Source organism: Lacerta agilis, chromosome 1 (assembly GCF_009819535.1).
Source record: "Lacerta agilis isolate rLacAgi1 chromosome 1, rLacAgi1.pri, whole genome shotgun sequence".
NCBI lineage: Eukaryota > Metazoa > Chordata > Lepidosauria > Squamata > Lacertidae > Lacerta > Lacerta agilis.
In genome coordinates, this window is record NC_046312.1 from 110,060,326 (window position 1) to 110,075,740 (window position 15,415).

At 48.8% G+C, this 15,415-nt stretch overlaps 1 protein-coding gene across 2 annotated transcripts in view; it reads left to right on the top strand.

Annotated features, from left to right (window-relative positions):
* Positions 1-1,766: 1,766 nt before the first annotated feature.
* PDE1A (phosphodiesterase 1A) overlaps positions 1,767-15,415 on the top strand; it is a 145,733-nt gene continuing 132,084 nt past the window's right edge. The window contains exon 1 of one of the 2 annotated variants that reach the window (XM_033166956.1): positions 1,767-2,621. In XM_033166956.1, coding sequence (XP_033022847.1) covers positions 2,512-2,621 — 110 coding nt within the window. In that variant the 5' untranslated portion in view covers positions 1,767-2,511. The remainder of the gene's footprint in view (positions 2,622-15,415) is intronic. The other variant, XM_033166973.1, reaches the window with a different exon arrangement.

The following is a 15,415-nucleotide window of genomic DNA, read 5'->3' on the forward strand; positions in this document are numbered from 1 at the left end:
CACTAGGGTGCTAAAGTAGACAGCTGAATGGTATTGTGGGCCTTCAGATCATTCCCTGAAATATTGTTCCTACCCATTCAAAAGCGTAACAAATAGTGCAGAAATATACTGATCATATTTGGTCATCACCACAGGGCTGGTGGTCAAGTGCCCACCTGCCAATCGCCTGATGTCACAATGACCCAGGCAAAGGGACACTTTTACCTCAAACTGATATCTCTGGGAGAGTAAGACACCTATGAACTGAAATCAGACACAAACCTACAATCCTGATATTTTGCCGCTTGCTGGAAAAGTATTTGTTTCACCAAGAGTTTTTCAAGAATTAATTTGATTTAGCATTGGTTGGTCATTCTGCCTTTTACAGTCATGTAATTTTTTATGTTTTGGAGATTGTACGTGGCTGTGGTAGCTTAATGAACTGGTGGTTTTAAAATGCCCTTATAAATGGATAAAGCATTTACATAATAAATAAGCAATGTATAAAATAAATAAAATACATTTATTTTTAAATGTATCCTATAAATCCTATTGCTGAAATCAATAGGATCGAGAAATGCTTAATTTTTTTAACATGCTCCATATACAGATTCTGATTAGTTGGTAAAATGAAAGGCTTAGCAGGCTTTGTGTTGATAGTGAATCAAGATTGAAAACTATGATTCAAATTTCATTCAGTTCTGAACTGACTTCAGAATCTCTTTTCTTCAAACCCCCCCCCCCACTGCAATATGGGGAAAATAATACTGGGCTACTTTATGAGGATTACCAAAGTACTGTAAATAGCAGTGGGCAAATGGTTTCTCAGTTTCTAATTTTTCCAGTCGTAAATTCAGTTCTCTACATTTCCATGTTGGTTTGCATCATGAAAATTCACTAGAATTTTAGTGGGAATTTCTCCTAATATGTGTCATTTCCTATGCGGTTTTGCCTAATGTGTGAATTTCAAGGCACAGAAAGTGCAAACTACCTAGGTTTGCCTTCAGATGAGAACTGACTAATCTCTTCCCATCCCTAACTGCAGGTTATGCAATAATCCTCTATAAATGAAGTAGGATGTTGAAAATAATCTTAACTGGTAGAAGCATCTTAATTTATGAAAACATAAGGATTCCAGCATCTTAATTTATGAAAACATAAGGATTCCTTGAAATGGTTCCCACTTATGGAAGAGTTTCCCAAATGGTAAATTTTGTGACTTTCCCAAAACCTTCAGCTGAAGCAAAAGGTTGTTCCCTGTGTTCATGCTGTGATAAAACAGCACTGCCACTATTTGTCCCAAAACCAAGTCCAGCCAGACCACTAGTCTAACGCTGAGCCTCCAAGCGATGCTCAAGTATACGTTTGAGCAAAGAAGGTGGCAGGAAGCAGATCTGCAACCTTTCCTCTTCCAGCAGCTTCACAGCGCTGGCTGTGCAGCCAGAAGCCCAGAGCTGGCTTAGAGAAATAGGGTTGGCGCTCTTCTTCAGGACTGGCAGAAGAATTAGCTCTCAGTCACTTGGCTTTTTATTTGCAGACTTAATAATACTGCTCCCCCCAGCCCCCTGCCCCAGCAAGCGGGTACTAAAACTCTGCACCCAAGGTTTCTTTCCCACTCCCCTCTTTGAAACTACACATGCCGCTGTCCCAATGGAGTCACTAAGGAGACTGTGCTGCAACTGCTGCTTTTTCAACGGGTTAATTTGACAGTAATCTACTGTGCGGAGTTGCTAGGAGAAGCCGAATAGTCGCAGTTAAGAGCCTGCTCCTTCAATGGCAACCTGTGGAGCTCTCTCTCTCTCTCTCATTCCCTTTTATGCAGGAGCTCCGTGCACACCAACCATGCCTGCTCTGCTTATTCATTCTGAGAGGTGCTTTTGTTTGCAGAGGAGCAATTCGGGATCAACACAGAGAAGGGGAAGCAGTGACGCTTAAGCAGATGCTCCCCCTTGATTAAGGAGGGTGTGGACTCCAGATTGGCTTCAGCCACCTGCTTCCTGATTGTACCCTGCTTTGTGAACTGCAGGGAGAAAAAGAGAGCAAGCAAGCGAGCGAGCGCACAAATCGTTCCCTCTCCTGGACCACTCTAGATGCTCACATTGATTCCGGCGTGGCCAGAGATTCCTGCACATTTTGAATGAGACAGCTGAGCTTCTGTGCGCAGGACTCCAGCAGTTGAACCAAACCGGAGACAAGCGCAGGGAGAGCATCAACAGTCGGCGGTACATTTGCTGCCTCACTGGCATGGATTAATCTGTCTTAAGGTCAGGAGAGCCGTGTGCTTAAGGGACTGAGTTGGCACGGAGGGAAGGGGGGCAGGCAGCCCAGAGTGTGGATTTGGCCAGCCGAGTGAATCAGCAATTTGAGGCAGAAGCTCCCCTCCGCTCTGTAATCCTGATAGGTTTTGAGAGAGACGAGAACAGCTGCTGCCTAACATGTGCAGATCTTCTGGTCTGTGTGCCAAACTGAAGAAGACTCTTCCTCCTCGCCACTGAGATTGACTCTAATTCTGTCACTGCTGGCTGGACATTGATGGCCATGGGCTCCACGGGTACCGAGACGACTCCGGGAATGGAGAGCGCTCCTTTAAAGTATCCGATAGGAGGCCACACGGAGAAGATGTGGCAACGGCTCAAAGGAATGTGAGTACTCAGCCTCTTCTCTTTCTCTTGCCCCGTGTTGTTGAATGTTGTCTCTGAGAACATGCATTGCCATTGGGTGCATTGGCCAGCCACTTGTCTCAAGAATGATCAGTTTGGTGGTTGATTTTGAGGACTGATTGATTTGATGGAATCGACAGGGTTGCATAGGGTGTCTCGGAGTGGTTTGCTTTGCATCGGCCAGGGCAACAAGGGAAGCTGCCACTGGTATCGTAACACATGCACCTTCCGAAGAGTTGGGTGTGACTCCCCAACCTCCCCAAAAGAAACTTGCTGTCTAGCTTGGGGTTGGATGGGTGGCAGCAATGTGACCAGGAGAAAAAGGTCATCCCATAGTGAGCATGGGTGTCCTGGGGCATGCAGATATATCTAGGAAAGTATACTCAAATACGAAAGCACTGAAAGTGGCAGTTTTTAATGCACAGTGCAAGAGAGGCATGTTCAGTGTTTAATGACTCTATATCTATCTATCTATCTATCTATCTATCTATCTATCTATCTATCTAGATCTATCTATCTATCTATCTATCTATCTAATCTATCTATCATCTATCATCTATCATCTATCATCTATCATCTATCATCTATCATCTATCATCTATCATCATCTATCATCTATCATCTATCATCTATCTCCATCCATCCACCCATCCATCCACCCATCATGTTTATCTATCCATCTCAGTTTGGCACATGATAATCTCAGAAGATGGTCCATGGTTCCTACTTGACTCTTGGTGTGGGTGGAGTGGAGGAAAGGGCCCTATGAGAAACAGGGGGCAAGGAAACTACCACATGCTGACCCTACTGCAGCCACACCAGCATAGGCAAAAAAAGTGGATGGGCAGAAGAGAGCATGGTAACTTGGAAGCAACAGACCAAACTGAACATTTTTAACTCAAGTGGATGTGGTCATGGTACTCCTGGATGGAAGGATGCTCATAGAGAGACTGTACCTTTCAGAGGAAGGTCGTTGGGTCCAAAGGTTTTGCTCTATAGGATGAACCTCCCATTGAAGAGGTGCACCCATTTCTGTATTATCATTGGCTGTCTGGTGGCCTGTTTTCAGCATGATAACAAAGGGTTAATTCACAGGTGCAGGTTCATCAGCGTCCAGTGACAACTTGCAGTTTGTGAACAGGACATCAGTGTCTGCAACACCCCGAAGAGAATGCCCTGTCCCTGAATCCCTTTGAACACAAGACTTTTCAATAGAGGCCATTCATGTTCTGAGTCACCAGGTGCACACAGACATGACTGTGACTTAAGCCACAGTTTGGAGTCCTGAAACTACTCATGAAGGAACACTGTTGTGACAAAGGTTTGAGGTTTAAGTCAAAAGATGTTGTCATCGTTTGCATATGCTGTTTTGAATTAGTTGTAGGAAGGGGGTGATTTCAAACGCTGGGGATGAAAGGCTGGTATTGATCCCATCCACATGGTTAACAGCAGGAAAAAGAAAATACATACTTGAAAGGAAACAAGGGAATTTCAGATTCAGTGAAAGCAGCTTGGGAAAGTATAGATTAAATTTGTGCATCTTCCCACCTCCCGGTCTACTATTCTTGGACTCATTCTTTTATGTTGCTCCCTATACAACAGGTCCCGGTGAGGTCAGTGGGAACTGGGCTATTTATCCATAAAAAGTGCCATTTCTGGACCTTCTGTGCAAAATCAGGTGAATAATGTTAGGCAAATGAAAGGCAAGCTACTGAACTTGGTGTTGTTTTTTTTAAAAAAAATGGAGGCAGAAGAGCATGGTCTTTGAAAATCCAGTGTTGGGAACACATGTGATGCACCAAGGCATCCCTTACTGCTACCAAACTCAGGTATTTGCATGTGTGATAAGGGCTCAAGGTAGATAAGGATATTTTCTCTTATTAGCATTGCAAGTTGATTCTAAGGGGCGTTGTTGTTATTACTAAAACCATGGTGGCAATCTGTGTGTGTCATAACACCTGCAAAATATCGGGTCTGAACTACATGTCGACCACCCCATCATTTCATCAAGCTTGAGCTTCAGACTCAGGGACTCTGAAAGTCTGACGACCCTGTACATCAGGGGTCACCAACATGATGGCTGAAGGTTCCAATGTACCCCTCAGCCCTTCCTATGGCACCTGTGAATAGTCTCAACAGGCTTGGTTGGACTCTCCTACACTGAACTTACACACCCTTGAATATAGCTATGTTTCACTGGATGCCAAGATTGGGCACCCACTTTCCTTTTCATTTTGAACAGAGGAGAGATGCAAAAAAGTTTATTTTGGTGAGCAAGCAAAGTAGTAGTTGATATAGATGCCTTCCACACCATAACCAGCATTGTTGGGAAGGCTGGTGTGTGTGTGTGTAGGGGGGCATTCTGTCTTTTTTCTTGCTCTTTTAGATGTGGTAGCCATTTTGCGTTACGCCACACACAGACATCCCCCACAGCAGCCATTTTAAGTTATGCCACATATCCATGAGCTGAATCCACAGTTTGTACCTACAGCAGCCATGTTGTGACTGACGCCCACGGTACTTTCTCAACGTTCCAAATGCCCCTCCCAAAGTTGGCAGTCTTCCAAGTTCCAACCAGGGTTAAAGAGATCCCTGAACCTCATCCTTTTGGCTGGCTTCTAGGGAATCTTGTTCATGATATGTTATTGTTGCTCAGTTATATCCAGTGTAATTTTTTAAAAAATACAATATTTTTTTACTTTTCTGTTTTATGATTCGGAATGCTCATTTAAACACCCTAAAATATTTTACACTCTTGAATTTATCTTAATGCTGCCAATGTCTTCAAGTGTACGCAATTTCCCCCCATATATTCAATAAACATTTCCCAGTCTTCTCTAAATGTATGTTCTTCTTGTTCTCTTATTCTATGTTAGGTCTGCAAGCTGTGCATATTCCACCAGCTTAAGCTGCCATTCTTCGTTAGTTGGGACCTCGCTTGTTTTCCATTTTTGGGCTAACAAAACACAGGCTGCAGTAGTGGCATACATAAATAACCTTTTTTGACACCTGGGAAATATATCCAGTGTAAATTAACCAGGTTCTCTTAGTAGTTCTGCCATTGTTGGAAGTGTGGGGAACGGTGTTCCGGGACTGGGCTTTATCTATGGCAGCCTCTAAATTGTGAAATTCCTTCCCCACAAAGGTGCATCTAGCATCTTCATTGAACACTTCTTTAGCCTTTGCCTGCTAAGGTTGGTTTTATTTGGGTGGGACCCATTTCTTTTACCGAATCTATACTGTTCTGTGCTTGTTTTCGTAACTGTAACTGTTTTATTTGTTTTAATCACACACACACACACACACACCAGTTGCAGGTCTGCTCCGGGACTTTACGGTAAAGCACGGCCAAGAAATCTCACACAGAAATGAATAAAAAATCTTATTGGCCAGCACCCGCTTTCTATTTTATAAACATTAATAATGTGATGTTAAGATGTCACAGCATCTAGTTGGCCGCTGTGAGAATAGCACATGGGACTTAGATGGGCTGCTGATCTGATTCAGCAAGACTCTTCTTCAGTATAACAACAACTAGAACACACGGCATCATCCACTACACGGAGTAGTGCTTTGGGTAAACACAGTTGTCAGTATTCCACCATGTGTGAAGGGATTCAAGTGAAGTTCTATTTCAGTATTCCAGGAAAGAAAAGGGAAAGAGACATGGGTGTGTTTGGCAGAAATGAAGTCTGGTGATGTCCAGTTCCATCCCCAAATGACCACTGATAATTTGGTTACTTGTGCTTGTTTTCAAGGACTCCAAGTTGATGGGTGGGTGGGCGTTCTTCATTTGGTTGGTTGTTTTTTGTTTTGGTTTAAATGGTCAATTTTAAAATCACGCAAAGGGAATATTGGACAGGTCAGACACATGGCAGCATATCGGCTGGTTTTATGAAATATCAGGAAGGAAGCATCAGATCAAGAGAAGGAAGCGCCGGCTGGGGCTTTTGTCCTAGCTCATGGAGTTATCTGCATGAGTGACATATAAAGGAAAAAGTAATAGGAAATATCTTCTCTCATAAAGAGAGCTCACATCCATTTCAGAATTGAACAGGACCTCAAAATGTGCACAGCACATAGACGTTCCTTTGAACAGGGCTTGCTGTTTTGTTGTTTTTTCTCTCGTAACATGAGCCCAGCTTGCACAAAGTGCACTGACCAGACATTAAAGCAATGATTTCAGTCATCTCTGCTTTGATTCTCTCCATGGTCTTCAGATGGGCTATCCATGTAATTTTTTTTTTAAGTGCAGCACGAACATTTGTCATTTAAAAAAGTGTTGCAACATTTCTCTGCTGGTGGGATGTGGGTTTGTGATGTTGCAAGTGCTAGCCAATCAGTGGTGTGCACAGCTGGTTTCGACTGAAAACTGGCAGCAGCTTTCCTTAGAGTTAGCAGGCAAAATGCATCTGAAGTGGTTAAACCATTAAAACAATGTGCATCCATGTGCACTGAAAGCCAGAGCTCACCACTGCATATATCTCCAAAGAACTCTTAACAGGAGAGCGAATGGCAGTCACAAATGTGCGCTTATGATGCTAACAGCAGCTCTTTTCAAATTACACCTTTCACCCAGGAGTCTTGAAGTTCCGATACATCAGTGGCAAACTTTTACACCTACATTTCAGGAGGTGAGAATGTACAGGTTTATCTGGCCTGAAAATTGCTTTCAATCCACCTTGCAGCATCATAGGTCAGCAGTTTATTTTACAGAGCTAAGGAATAAAAGTGCTTCTATATAATGTTGGCATGTTTCCTTTATGCTAATTAGCTGCTATGCTTTTCTTCCAGCTTTAAACATTTTTCATTTAAGCTTACCTGTTATTTCATAACAGATGCCTTGGGTTTCTTTTCATTGGAAAACCAGGCAGCATTTGAACACACTAGGGACATACGTTTTACACCAAGGATGGAGAATCTGGGGCTGCCCAGATGTTCCTGGAGTCCAACTTCCATCAGCTTCAGCCAGCAAAGTCAATCATCAAGGGATGTTGGGAAGTGGAGTGCAATGCTTGGAGGGCCAGAAATTCCCCAACCCTGCTTTTCATACTTTTGATCGCACAAGCAGATAACACGTGGAAGGTGGGGGCTTGCCAGGTAGCTTGATCCCAAGCTGTTTAGCAGGTCAAAGGCTGCACCAACCATTTAAACAGATCCAGGAATGGACTGGGAGCCAGTGCAGATGACAAAGCCCAGGCATAAAATGGTTCAAATGCTTCGTCTCATTTTGGCTTGCACTCTTTATAAAGATTTGAGGAGGGAGGTTATTACCCCTCTATTATTGCCCATGCCAAGTCGCTCAACCATTGCTACAATGTTCTTTCTTTTAGCAGATCAAGGTGACAGCAAAAACTGCAAGGTTTTTAGCAGGGGCAATTAGAATAAGATCTATTATTTGATTATTGATGTAAACCCCCAAAATGTATTTTCTATAGTTACGTTTGCTATGGCTGGTGGCTGTGCAAATAAAGATTCTATATCTCTATCATCTATCTATCTATCTATGTATCTATCTATGTATCTATCTATCTATCATCTATCTATCTAATCTATATCATCTATATCTATCTGTCTGTCTATCTATCTATCTATCTATCTATCTATCTATCTATCTATCTATCATCAAAGTAAAGATAAAGGGACCCCTGACCATTAGGTCCAGTCATGTCCAACTCTGGGGTTGCGGCGCTCATTTCGCATTACTGGCCGAGGGAACCAGAGTACAGCTTCCGGGTCATGTGGCCAGCATGACTAAGCCACTTCTGGTGAACCAGAGCAGCACACGGAAACGCCGTTTACCTTCCCGCTGGAGTGGTACCTATTTATCTACTTGCAATGTGACGTGCTTTCAAACTGCTAGGTGGGCAGGAGCAGGGATCTATCTATCTATCATCTATCTTCATCCCAGTCTTGCCAAGTGTCTTGCATCCTTGTTCTGGGACCAACTGCAGTTTCCAGACCATTTTCAAAGGCAGCCCTGCACAGAGCATCCTGTGGGCTGCTGCAGATATGCGCAGTCCGTCCGGACTCCCAAGCCGCCGCCTGGCACCCCTTCCATGCGGCGGCGGCGGCTCGCGTGGTAGGGCTGCCGGGTGGCGGCTTGGGAGTCACACTCGTGGGGGTGTGGGTGGGTGGGCGGCAGCTTGGGAGTCAGTCCGCCCAGACTCCCAAGCTGCTGCCCGGCCACCTGCCCACGAGTATGACTCCCAACCTGCCGTCTGGCAGCCCTTCCACGCGAGCAGCCGCCATACAGAAGGGACGGAAAAGGGGTGCCGGGCGGCAGCTTGGGAGTCCGGGAAGACTGCACATGTCTGCAGCAGCCTGCACAGACTGTGCATGTGCATGCTGCTTCGGACGTGCATAGTCCGCCCGGACTCCCAAGCCGCCGCCCAGCACCCCTTCCGTGCGGTGGCTACTCGCGTGGAAGGGCTGCTGGGCGGTGGCTTGGGAGTCACACTCGTGGGGGGTGGGGTGGCGCATAGTGTCACCCTCCCCAGGCTGTAACACGGGGCAGACCGCCCCCAATGCCCCACCCTCGCTACACCACTGGCAGTAGGTCATGCTTGTATCTCCTACTAACAGGCTATGTCTTGCACAAGTGTCCATCTGCAACAGCTGTGCAGAAGGGAGAAAAAGTCAAACCTCTAACCCAAGCATCCACGGGTAAACAGGGAAGCTTACAGAGGACTCGCACTCCTACTTGACCCTGTCAATATCCATTTGTTAATTTTCTGCAGTGAAACAGCATTGGTTTCCCTGCCAAGGAGTTGCACTCACATTTGCTGCTACAGTGTTGATGATTTCATTGCTGCCCATCATTCAGTCATTGCAGTGCTCTTTCCAAAGATCAGTTAGAGCAGTTCAGCAAGCCATGAGCAGCTGCCTGCTGGGCGTCTTTGCATGTAGCAAGGAGTGGTGACAAAATATTGTTTCAGGAGGTAGGCCTGGGGGCGAAATGTGGCCTGTTTTGCATTTTGATGTGACTCTGACTATTTTCCACCTCCCAAAACAATATGCCACCCAATAATCCTTTGATATTTGCACTTTTCAGAATTTTGCAATTCAGTTCTCCAGCCAAACAGCGCATACAGAGATTCATTTATTAGGGGAAAGTGTGGCTAAAAATGCACAAGGTAAAGGTCCAGTCACAGACGACTCTGGGGTTGTTGCACTCATCTCACTTTACTGGCCGAGGGAGCCGGCGTACACCTTCTGGGTCATGTGGCCAGCATGACAAAGCCACTTCTGGATAACCAGAGCAGCGCACAGAAATGCTGTTTACCTTCCCACCGAAATGGTCCTAATTATCTACTTGCACTTTCACGTGCTTTCAAACTGCTAGGTTGGCAGGAGCTGGGGCTGAGCAACGGGAGCTCACCCCATCATGGGAATTCAAACCGCCAACCTTCTGATCGGCAAGCCCTAGGCTCTGTGGTTTAGACCATAGCACCACCCGCGTCCATGCATATGTTGCATATGTTGGTGCGAGTAACACATGAGAATGCATGAAGCACAGGGAAATTGCTTGCAAAGATGTGCACATCAGGCAAAATTGCATACAGAAATGAGCAATAAAGGTGGGCGAATATTCATAAGGACTTTTTCTTTTGAAAGAATCCACAAACCCATGGGGAAATATGCAAACTGAACATGAGATTGGAAAAATGTGAAATGTGAGAGAAGACAAAACTGACAGATTCATCCAACCCTAGTTAAAGGTCAAAACAGAAACTGGGCAATTTTGCTACCATTCAGTGGAGCAAATGAAGAAGCCTGTAATTTAAATGAATTGAATTGACTTTTCTGGTTAAGGCATTTAAACCATAAACATTCAAGCCTCTGAAACTTCACAGGAGTCTTTTGCAGCTGCTACGTTCTTAGGTGAGGTTTTGTCTGTGTGCACTCTTGGAATAGATCACTTCTATGAGTCCCATCAGCAGAAACACACACAAAGACACATGTTCCCCCCTCTTATTCCCCCCATGCTCCCTCTGCACCCCCAATATTGGTTCATGAGAGAAGAGGTCAGGAGAATCCTTAGAACATAATGTAGGGTAGATTGCTCCACCTGGCAAGCTGAAATGCTTTGCCCTGGTGGAATGATGAACATAGTGTGATGTTGAATTCTTTTCCCTGTCTTTAATTGTCCATGCCTTTATATGCAATTGGCAGCAGAAATGCCACACAAAAAGTATATTATGAATGTGGGGAGGGGGAGCTATATTTGAAGCTGTTTTCGGGGGTTCAGGTGGGGAAAATGGCACACATTATTCCATCTAAAGGGTGATAGCCAACTAACACGTAAAGGTAAAGGACCCCTGGACAGCGAAGTCCAGACAAATTTGACTATGGGGTTGCGGCACTCATCTCGCTTTCAGGCCAAGGGAGCCAGCGTTTGTCTGCACACAGTTTTTCTGGGTCATGTGGCCAATGTAACTGAACCACTTCAGTGGACACCGGGACGGAAGCCAGAGTGCATGGAAATGCAGTTTACCTACCTATTTATCTATTCACACAGGTATGCTGTTGGCAGGAGCTGGGACAAGGCAACGGGAGCTCACTCCATCACTTGCTGACCTTACGATCTGCAAGCCCGAGAGGCTCAGTGGTTTATAGGACCACAGTGCCACCCAAATCCCCAGCCAAATAATACATCCCATCAGCACAAGGATTCCTTCTTGCATAATGGAATTCCCACCCCCATGTCTCCCCCTTAAATCTTCTCTAGGGTTTCTCCCGACCCTCTGGAGCAGATTTGGAGATATTGTGGGGTTCGTGTGATGGAGTAAAGGGGGAAAGTTCTGTTGCACAAGTGCAAATCCATGCACTGATGGGATTCATTGGTTGGGTACCACTGAACACTCCTGATCCAAGTGTCCAGGCCAGACCAGCTGAACACTGATGTTCACCCTGGTGCTCTCTACATCCTTTCATAGAATTATAAAATTGTAGAGTTGGGATGGACCCTGTGGGCAATCTAGTCCATCCCCCTGCAATACAGGAATATTGTGCTGGCCCCAAGGGTTTGTCCATGAAGCGAGGTCCAAGTCCAGTCCTGGGTCTAGGGGTCCAAAGGAGGTCAGTCCGGCGGGGAGCGAGGCAGGGAGCAGGTCAAGGTCCAAGGCAGGTTCAGGCACAAGGTTGCAGGTTGAGCACACGCTTGCAACTATGTTGCTCACGCAACTTGGGCTGGGTCTGGCTGGCTTTTATCTGGCCCTATGCTTAGGGCCGCCCCGATCCTCTGGAGACTCGCCTCTCCTCCGGGCCTGGAGGCGAGCACTCCTCCTGCAGACACTTAACTCCCTTCGCCTCTCTGCCCTGAGCCTCTGTAGCTCAGGAGAGGCTGGTGGGTTACTGGACCCAGGGGATGCCTCAGCTTCCTCTGAAGAGGCTGGGAGTGGAGCACCTGCAGGCAATGGGTCCTCCCTCCCATCAGGAGCCAGAGCAGACTCTGCTGATGCCTGCACCTGGGGATCCAGCACAGGTGGGGATCCTTCAGGCTCAAGCCCTGGCCCCGGCTCAGCTGGTTCTGGAGGCGGGGAATCCTGTGCAGGCTGGGATCCCTCAGGTTCAGCATCAGAGTCTGACTCCCAGGCCATCACACCATCCCCCCTCCCAGGCCCCCCCCTCAACCGAGGGGCCGGACCAGGCTTGCTGGGGTAAGCTGCATGGAAATCACGGAGGCAGGCAGGTGCGTGGACGTTTTCCGCTGGTTCCCATGAACGATCCTCAGGCCCATACCCCTTCCAGTCGATGAGGTATTGGAGCTTCCCCCTGCGGTATCGTGAGTCGAGAATGCGCTCCACCTCGTACTCAGGCTCCCCCTCAACCAAAACTGGCTGCGGTCGTGGATTGTCTGGGTGGAACTCGTCGGGCGGGGCGACTGGACTAAGTAGGGACCGGTGGAATACTGGGTGAACCTTGAGTGATGGAGGTAACTGGAGGCGAAACGCCACCGGTGACACCTGCGCAGTGATGGTGAATGGGCCGGCAAACCGTGCATCCAGCTTTCGTGAGGGCCGAGAAGGATGCAGGTGACGGGTAGAGAGCCACACCCGATCGCCAACATGGAGTTCTGGCCCCTCCTGACGATGTCGGTCAGCCTGGGCCTTGTATGCGTCCTTGGCCTGGCGCAGTTGCTCCATCAATAATTGTTGCTGGGACTGAAGCTCCTGAAGCCAGCCTGTCACTGCGGGGACCGCGGAAGCTGGCAGCACGTCCGGGAACAAACGTGGATGGTAGCCGTAGGAGGCCTGGAACGGGGTCTGCTGGGTGGAGGCGTTCACTGCATTGTTGTAGGCGAACTCCGCCAATGGCAAGTGATCGACCCAGTCATCCTGCTGGAAGCTGCAGTAACACCGGAGGTACTGCTCCAGCACCGCATTTGCCCGTTCCGTCTGGCCATCGGTCTGCGGGTGGTGGGCCGAAGATAGACAGACCTCCGTCCCAAGGGTCTGGTGCAGGGCTCGCCAGAAGTGGGATGTGAACTGGACGCCGCGGTCAGAAACCACACGCTCGGGCAGGCCATGCAGGCGGAAGATGTGCTGCAAGTACAGTTGAGCCGTTTCCTTAGCTGTGGGTATGGACGGGCAGGGGGCACAGTGCACCATCTTAGTGAAATGGTCCGTGAAAACCAGGAGGCAGGTACAGTGACGAGATGGGGGCAAGTCCACCACAAAGTCCAGCGAGACCGTGTGCCAGGGACGCGGTGGGACTGGTAATGGCTGGAGCAGACCGGGGGGTCGCCCGGTAGGACCCTTGGCCCGCCGGCAGACATCGCAACCAGCAACATAGCGTGCCACATCAGCCTTCAGGCGGGGCCACCAGAACTCCCGGCTTACCAGATGGGTGGTCCGGTACCGCCCAAAGTGCCCTGCTGCTGGGGCATCGTGGGACATCTGGAGAACCTCAGCCCGCAATGGTCCTGGTGGGATGTATAGACGACCCTGGTGCAGCAGTAGGCCCTGGTGCAGGGCCAGCCCCGGATATCGAGGGCATGACCCGTCAGACAGTTCCCGGAGCCGTTCCTGTGCCCAAGCGTCGACCCGTTGCTGTTCTCGCACCCGAGCCTGCAGCGGCTTGGCCTCCTGAGTGGCCAGGAATGCGGCTGGTGGTAAGATAGTCGTCGGTACTGCCTGCTGTACAGTGTCTGCGACGTCCTCAGGTTTCCGGGACAAGGCATCCGCTTTCCGGTTTTGGGAGCTAGGGATGTAGCGGATCCGGAACTGGAACCGGGAGAAAAACAGCGCCCACCGGATCTGCCTTTGGTTCAACTTGCGGGTGGTCTGGAGGTACTCCAGATTCCGGTGGTCCGTTCTCACTTCCACCGGGTGTCGTGCCCCCTCAAGATGATGGCGCCAGACCTCAAAGGCCACCTTGATGGCCAGTAGTTCCCGCTCCCACACGGTATAGTTACGCTCCGCCGGAAGGAGCTGCCGGGAGTAGTAAGCGCAGGGTAACAGTGGCGCATCGGGTCCGTGTTGCTGAGACAGGATGGCACCGAGAGCCGTACTGGAGGCATCAGTCTCCACCACGAAGGGACGAGAGGGATCAGGATGCTGTAAAATCGGCGCCCTCTGGAAACAGGCTTTCAACCCCTGAAATGCCACTTCAGCCTCCTCATCCCAGGAGAAGGGCGTCTTGGGGCGCAGCAGTCGGGTTAATGGGGTGGTGCGATGAGCATAATCTGCAATGAAGGTCCGGTAATAGTTGGCGAACCCTAGGAACCGCTGTAAGTCCTTGCGGTTCCGGGGCGCTGCCCACTCTCGAACCGCAGCCACCTTCCCAGGGTCCATCTGCACCCCGTCAGGGGAGAGTCGGTGTCCAAGGAAGTCTACTGACCGCTGGTGGAACTCGCACTTGCTGAGCTTGGCGTACAGGCGGTGCTCCCGCAAGCGCTGCAACACGGACCGAACATGACTCTCGTGACGGGCTGGGTCACGGGAATAAACCAGAATATCATCTAGGTACACCACCACGTATTTGTCTAGCAAGTCCTGGAACACGTGGTTGATGTACCGTTGAAACACGGCGGGCGCGTTGCATAATCCGAACGGCATAACCAGGTATTCAAACTGCCCATACCGGGTCCCGAATGCAGTCTTCCACTCGTCCCCGGCACGGATCCGAATCAGGTTGTAGGCCCCTCGGAGGTCCAGTTTGGTGAACATCTGCGCCCCCTGCACCCGCTCCAGCAATTCTGCAATAAGGGGCAAGGGGTACCGGTCTGGGATGGTGATCTTATTCAGGGCCCGGTAGTCATGGCAGAGGCGAAGCTCCCCACACTTCTTCTTAACGAAGAGTACAGGAGCGGCAGTGGGTGAGGTAGAGGGTCTAATGAACCCGCGTTCCAGGTTCTTGCGAAGGAAGTCCTGCAAGGCTTCACGCTCTGGCTCCGAAAGAGAATATAAGCGGCTCACAGGCAGGGGCGCCCCAGGCTGTAGGTCTATGCCGCAGTCGAAGGACCGATGAGGCGGCAGCTTGTCTGCTCCCTGTTCCTCGAACACGTCTAAATAGTCCTGGTACACAGCAGGGAGCGTTGACAAAGCCTGACCCATGGGGGCAGCTGCTACTAACTCGGACTGAGCATGGGAACCCGGGTCTGGGAAGCGTACAGTCCGATTGACCCAGTCGATCTGAACATTGTGCGACTCCAGCCAGTCCATCCCAAGCACCAGGGGAAACCGGGGCATGGTGGCAATGTCCAGGGTTCGCACCTCCCGGTGCTGCTGGTAGCACAGGACCAAGGGCTGGGTCTCCCGAGTAACCGCGCC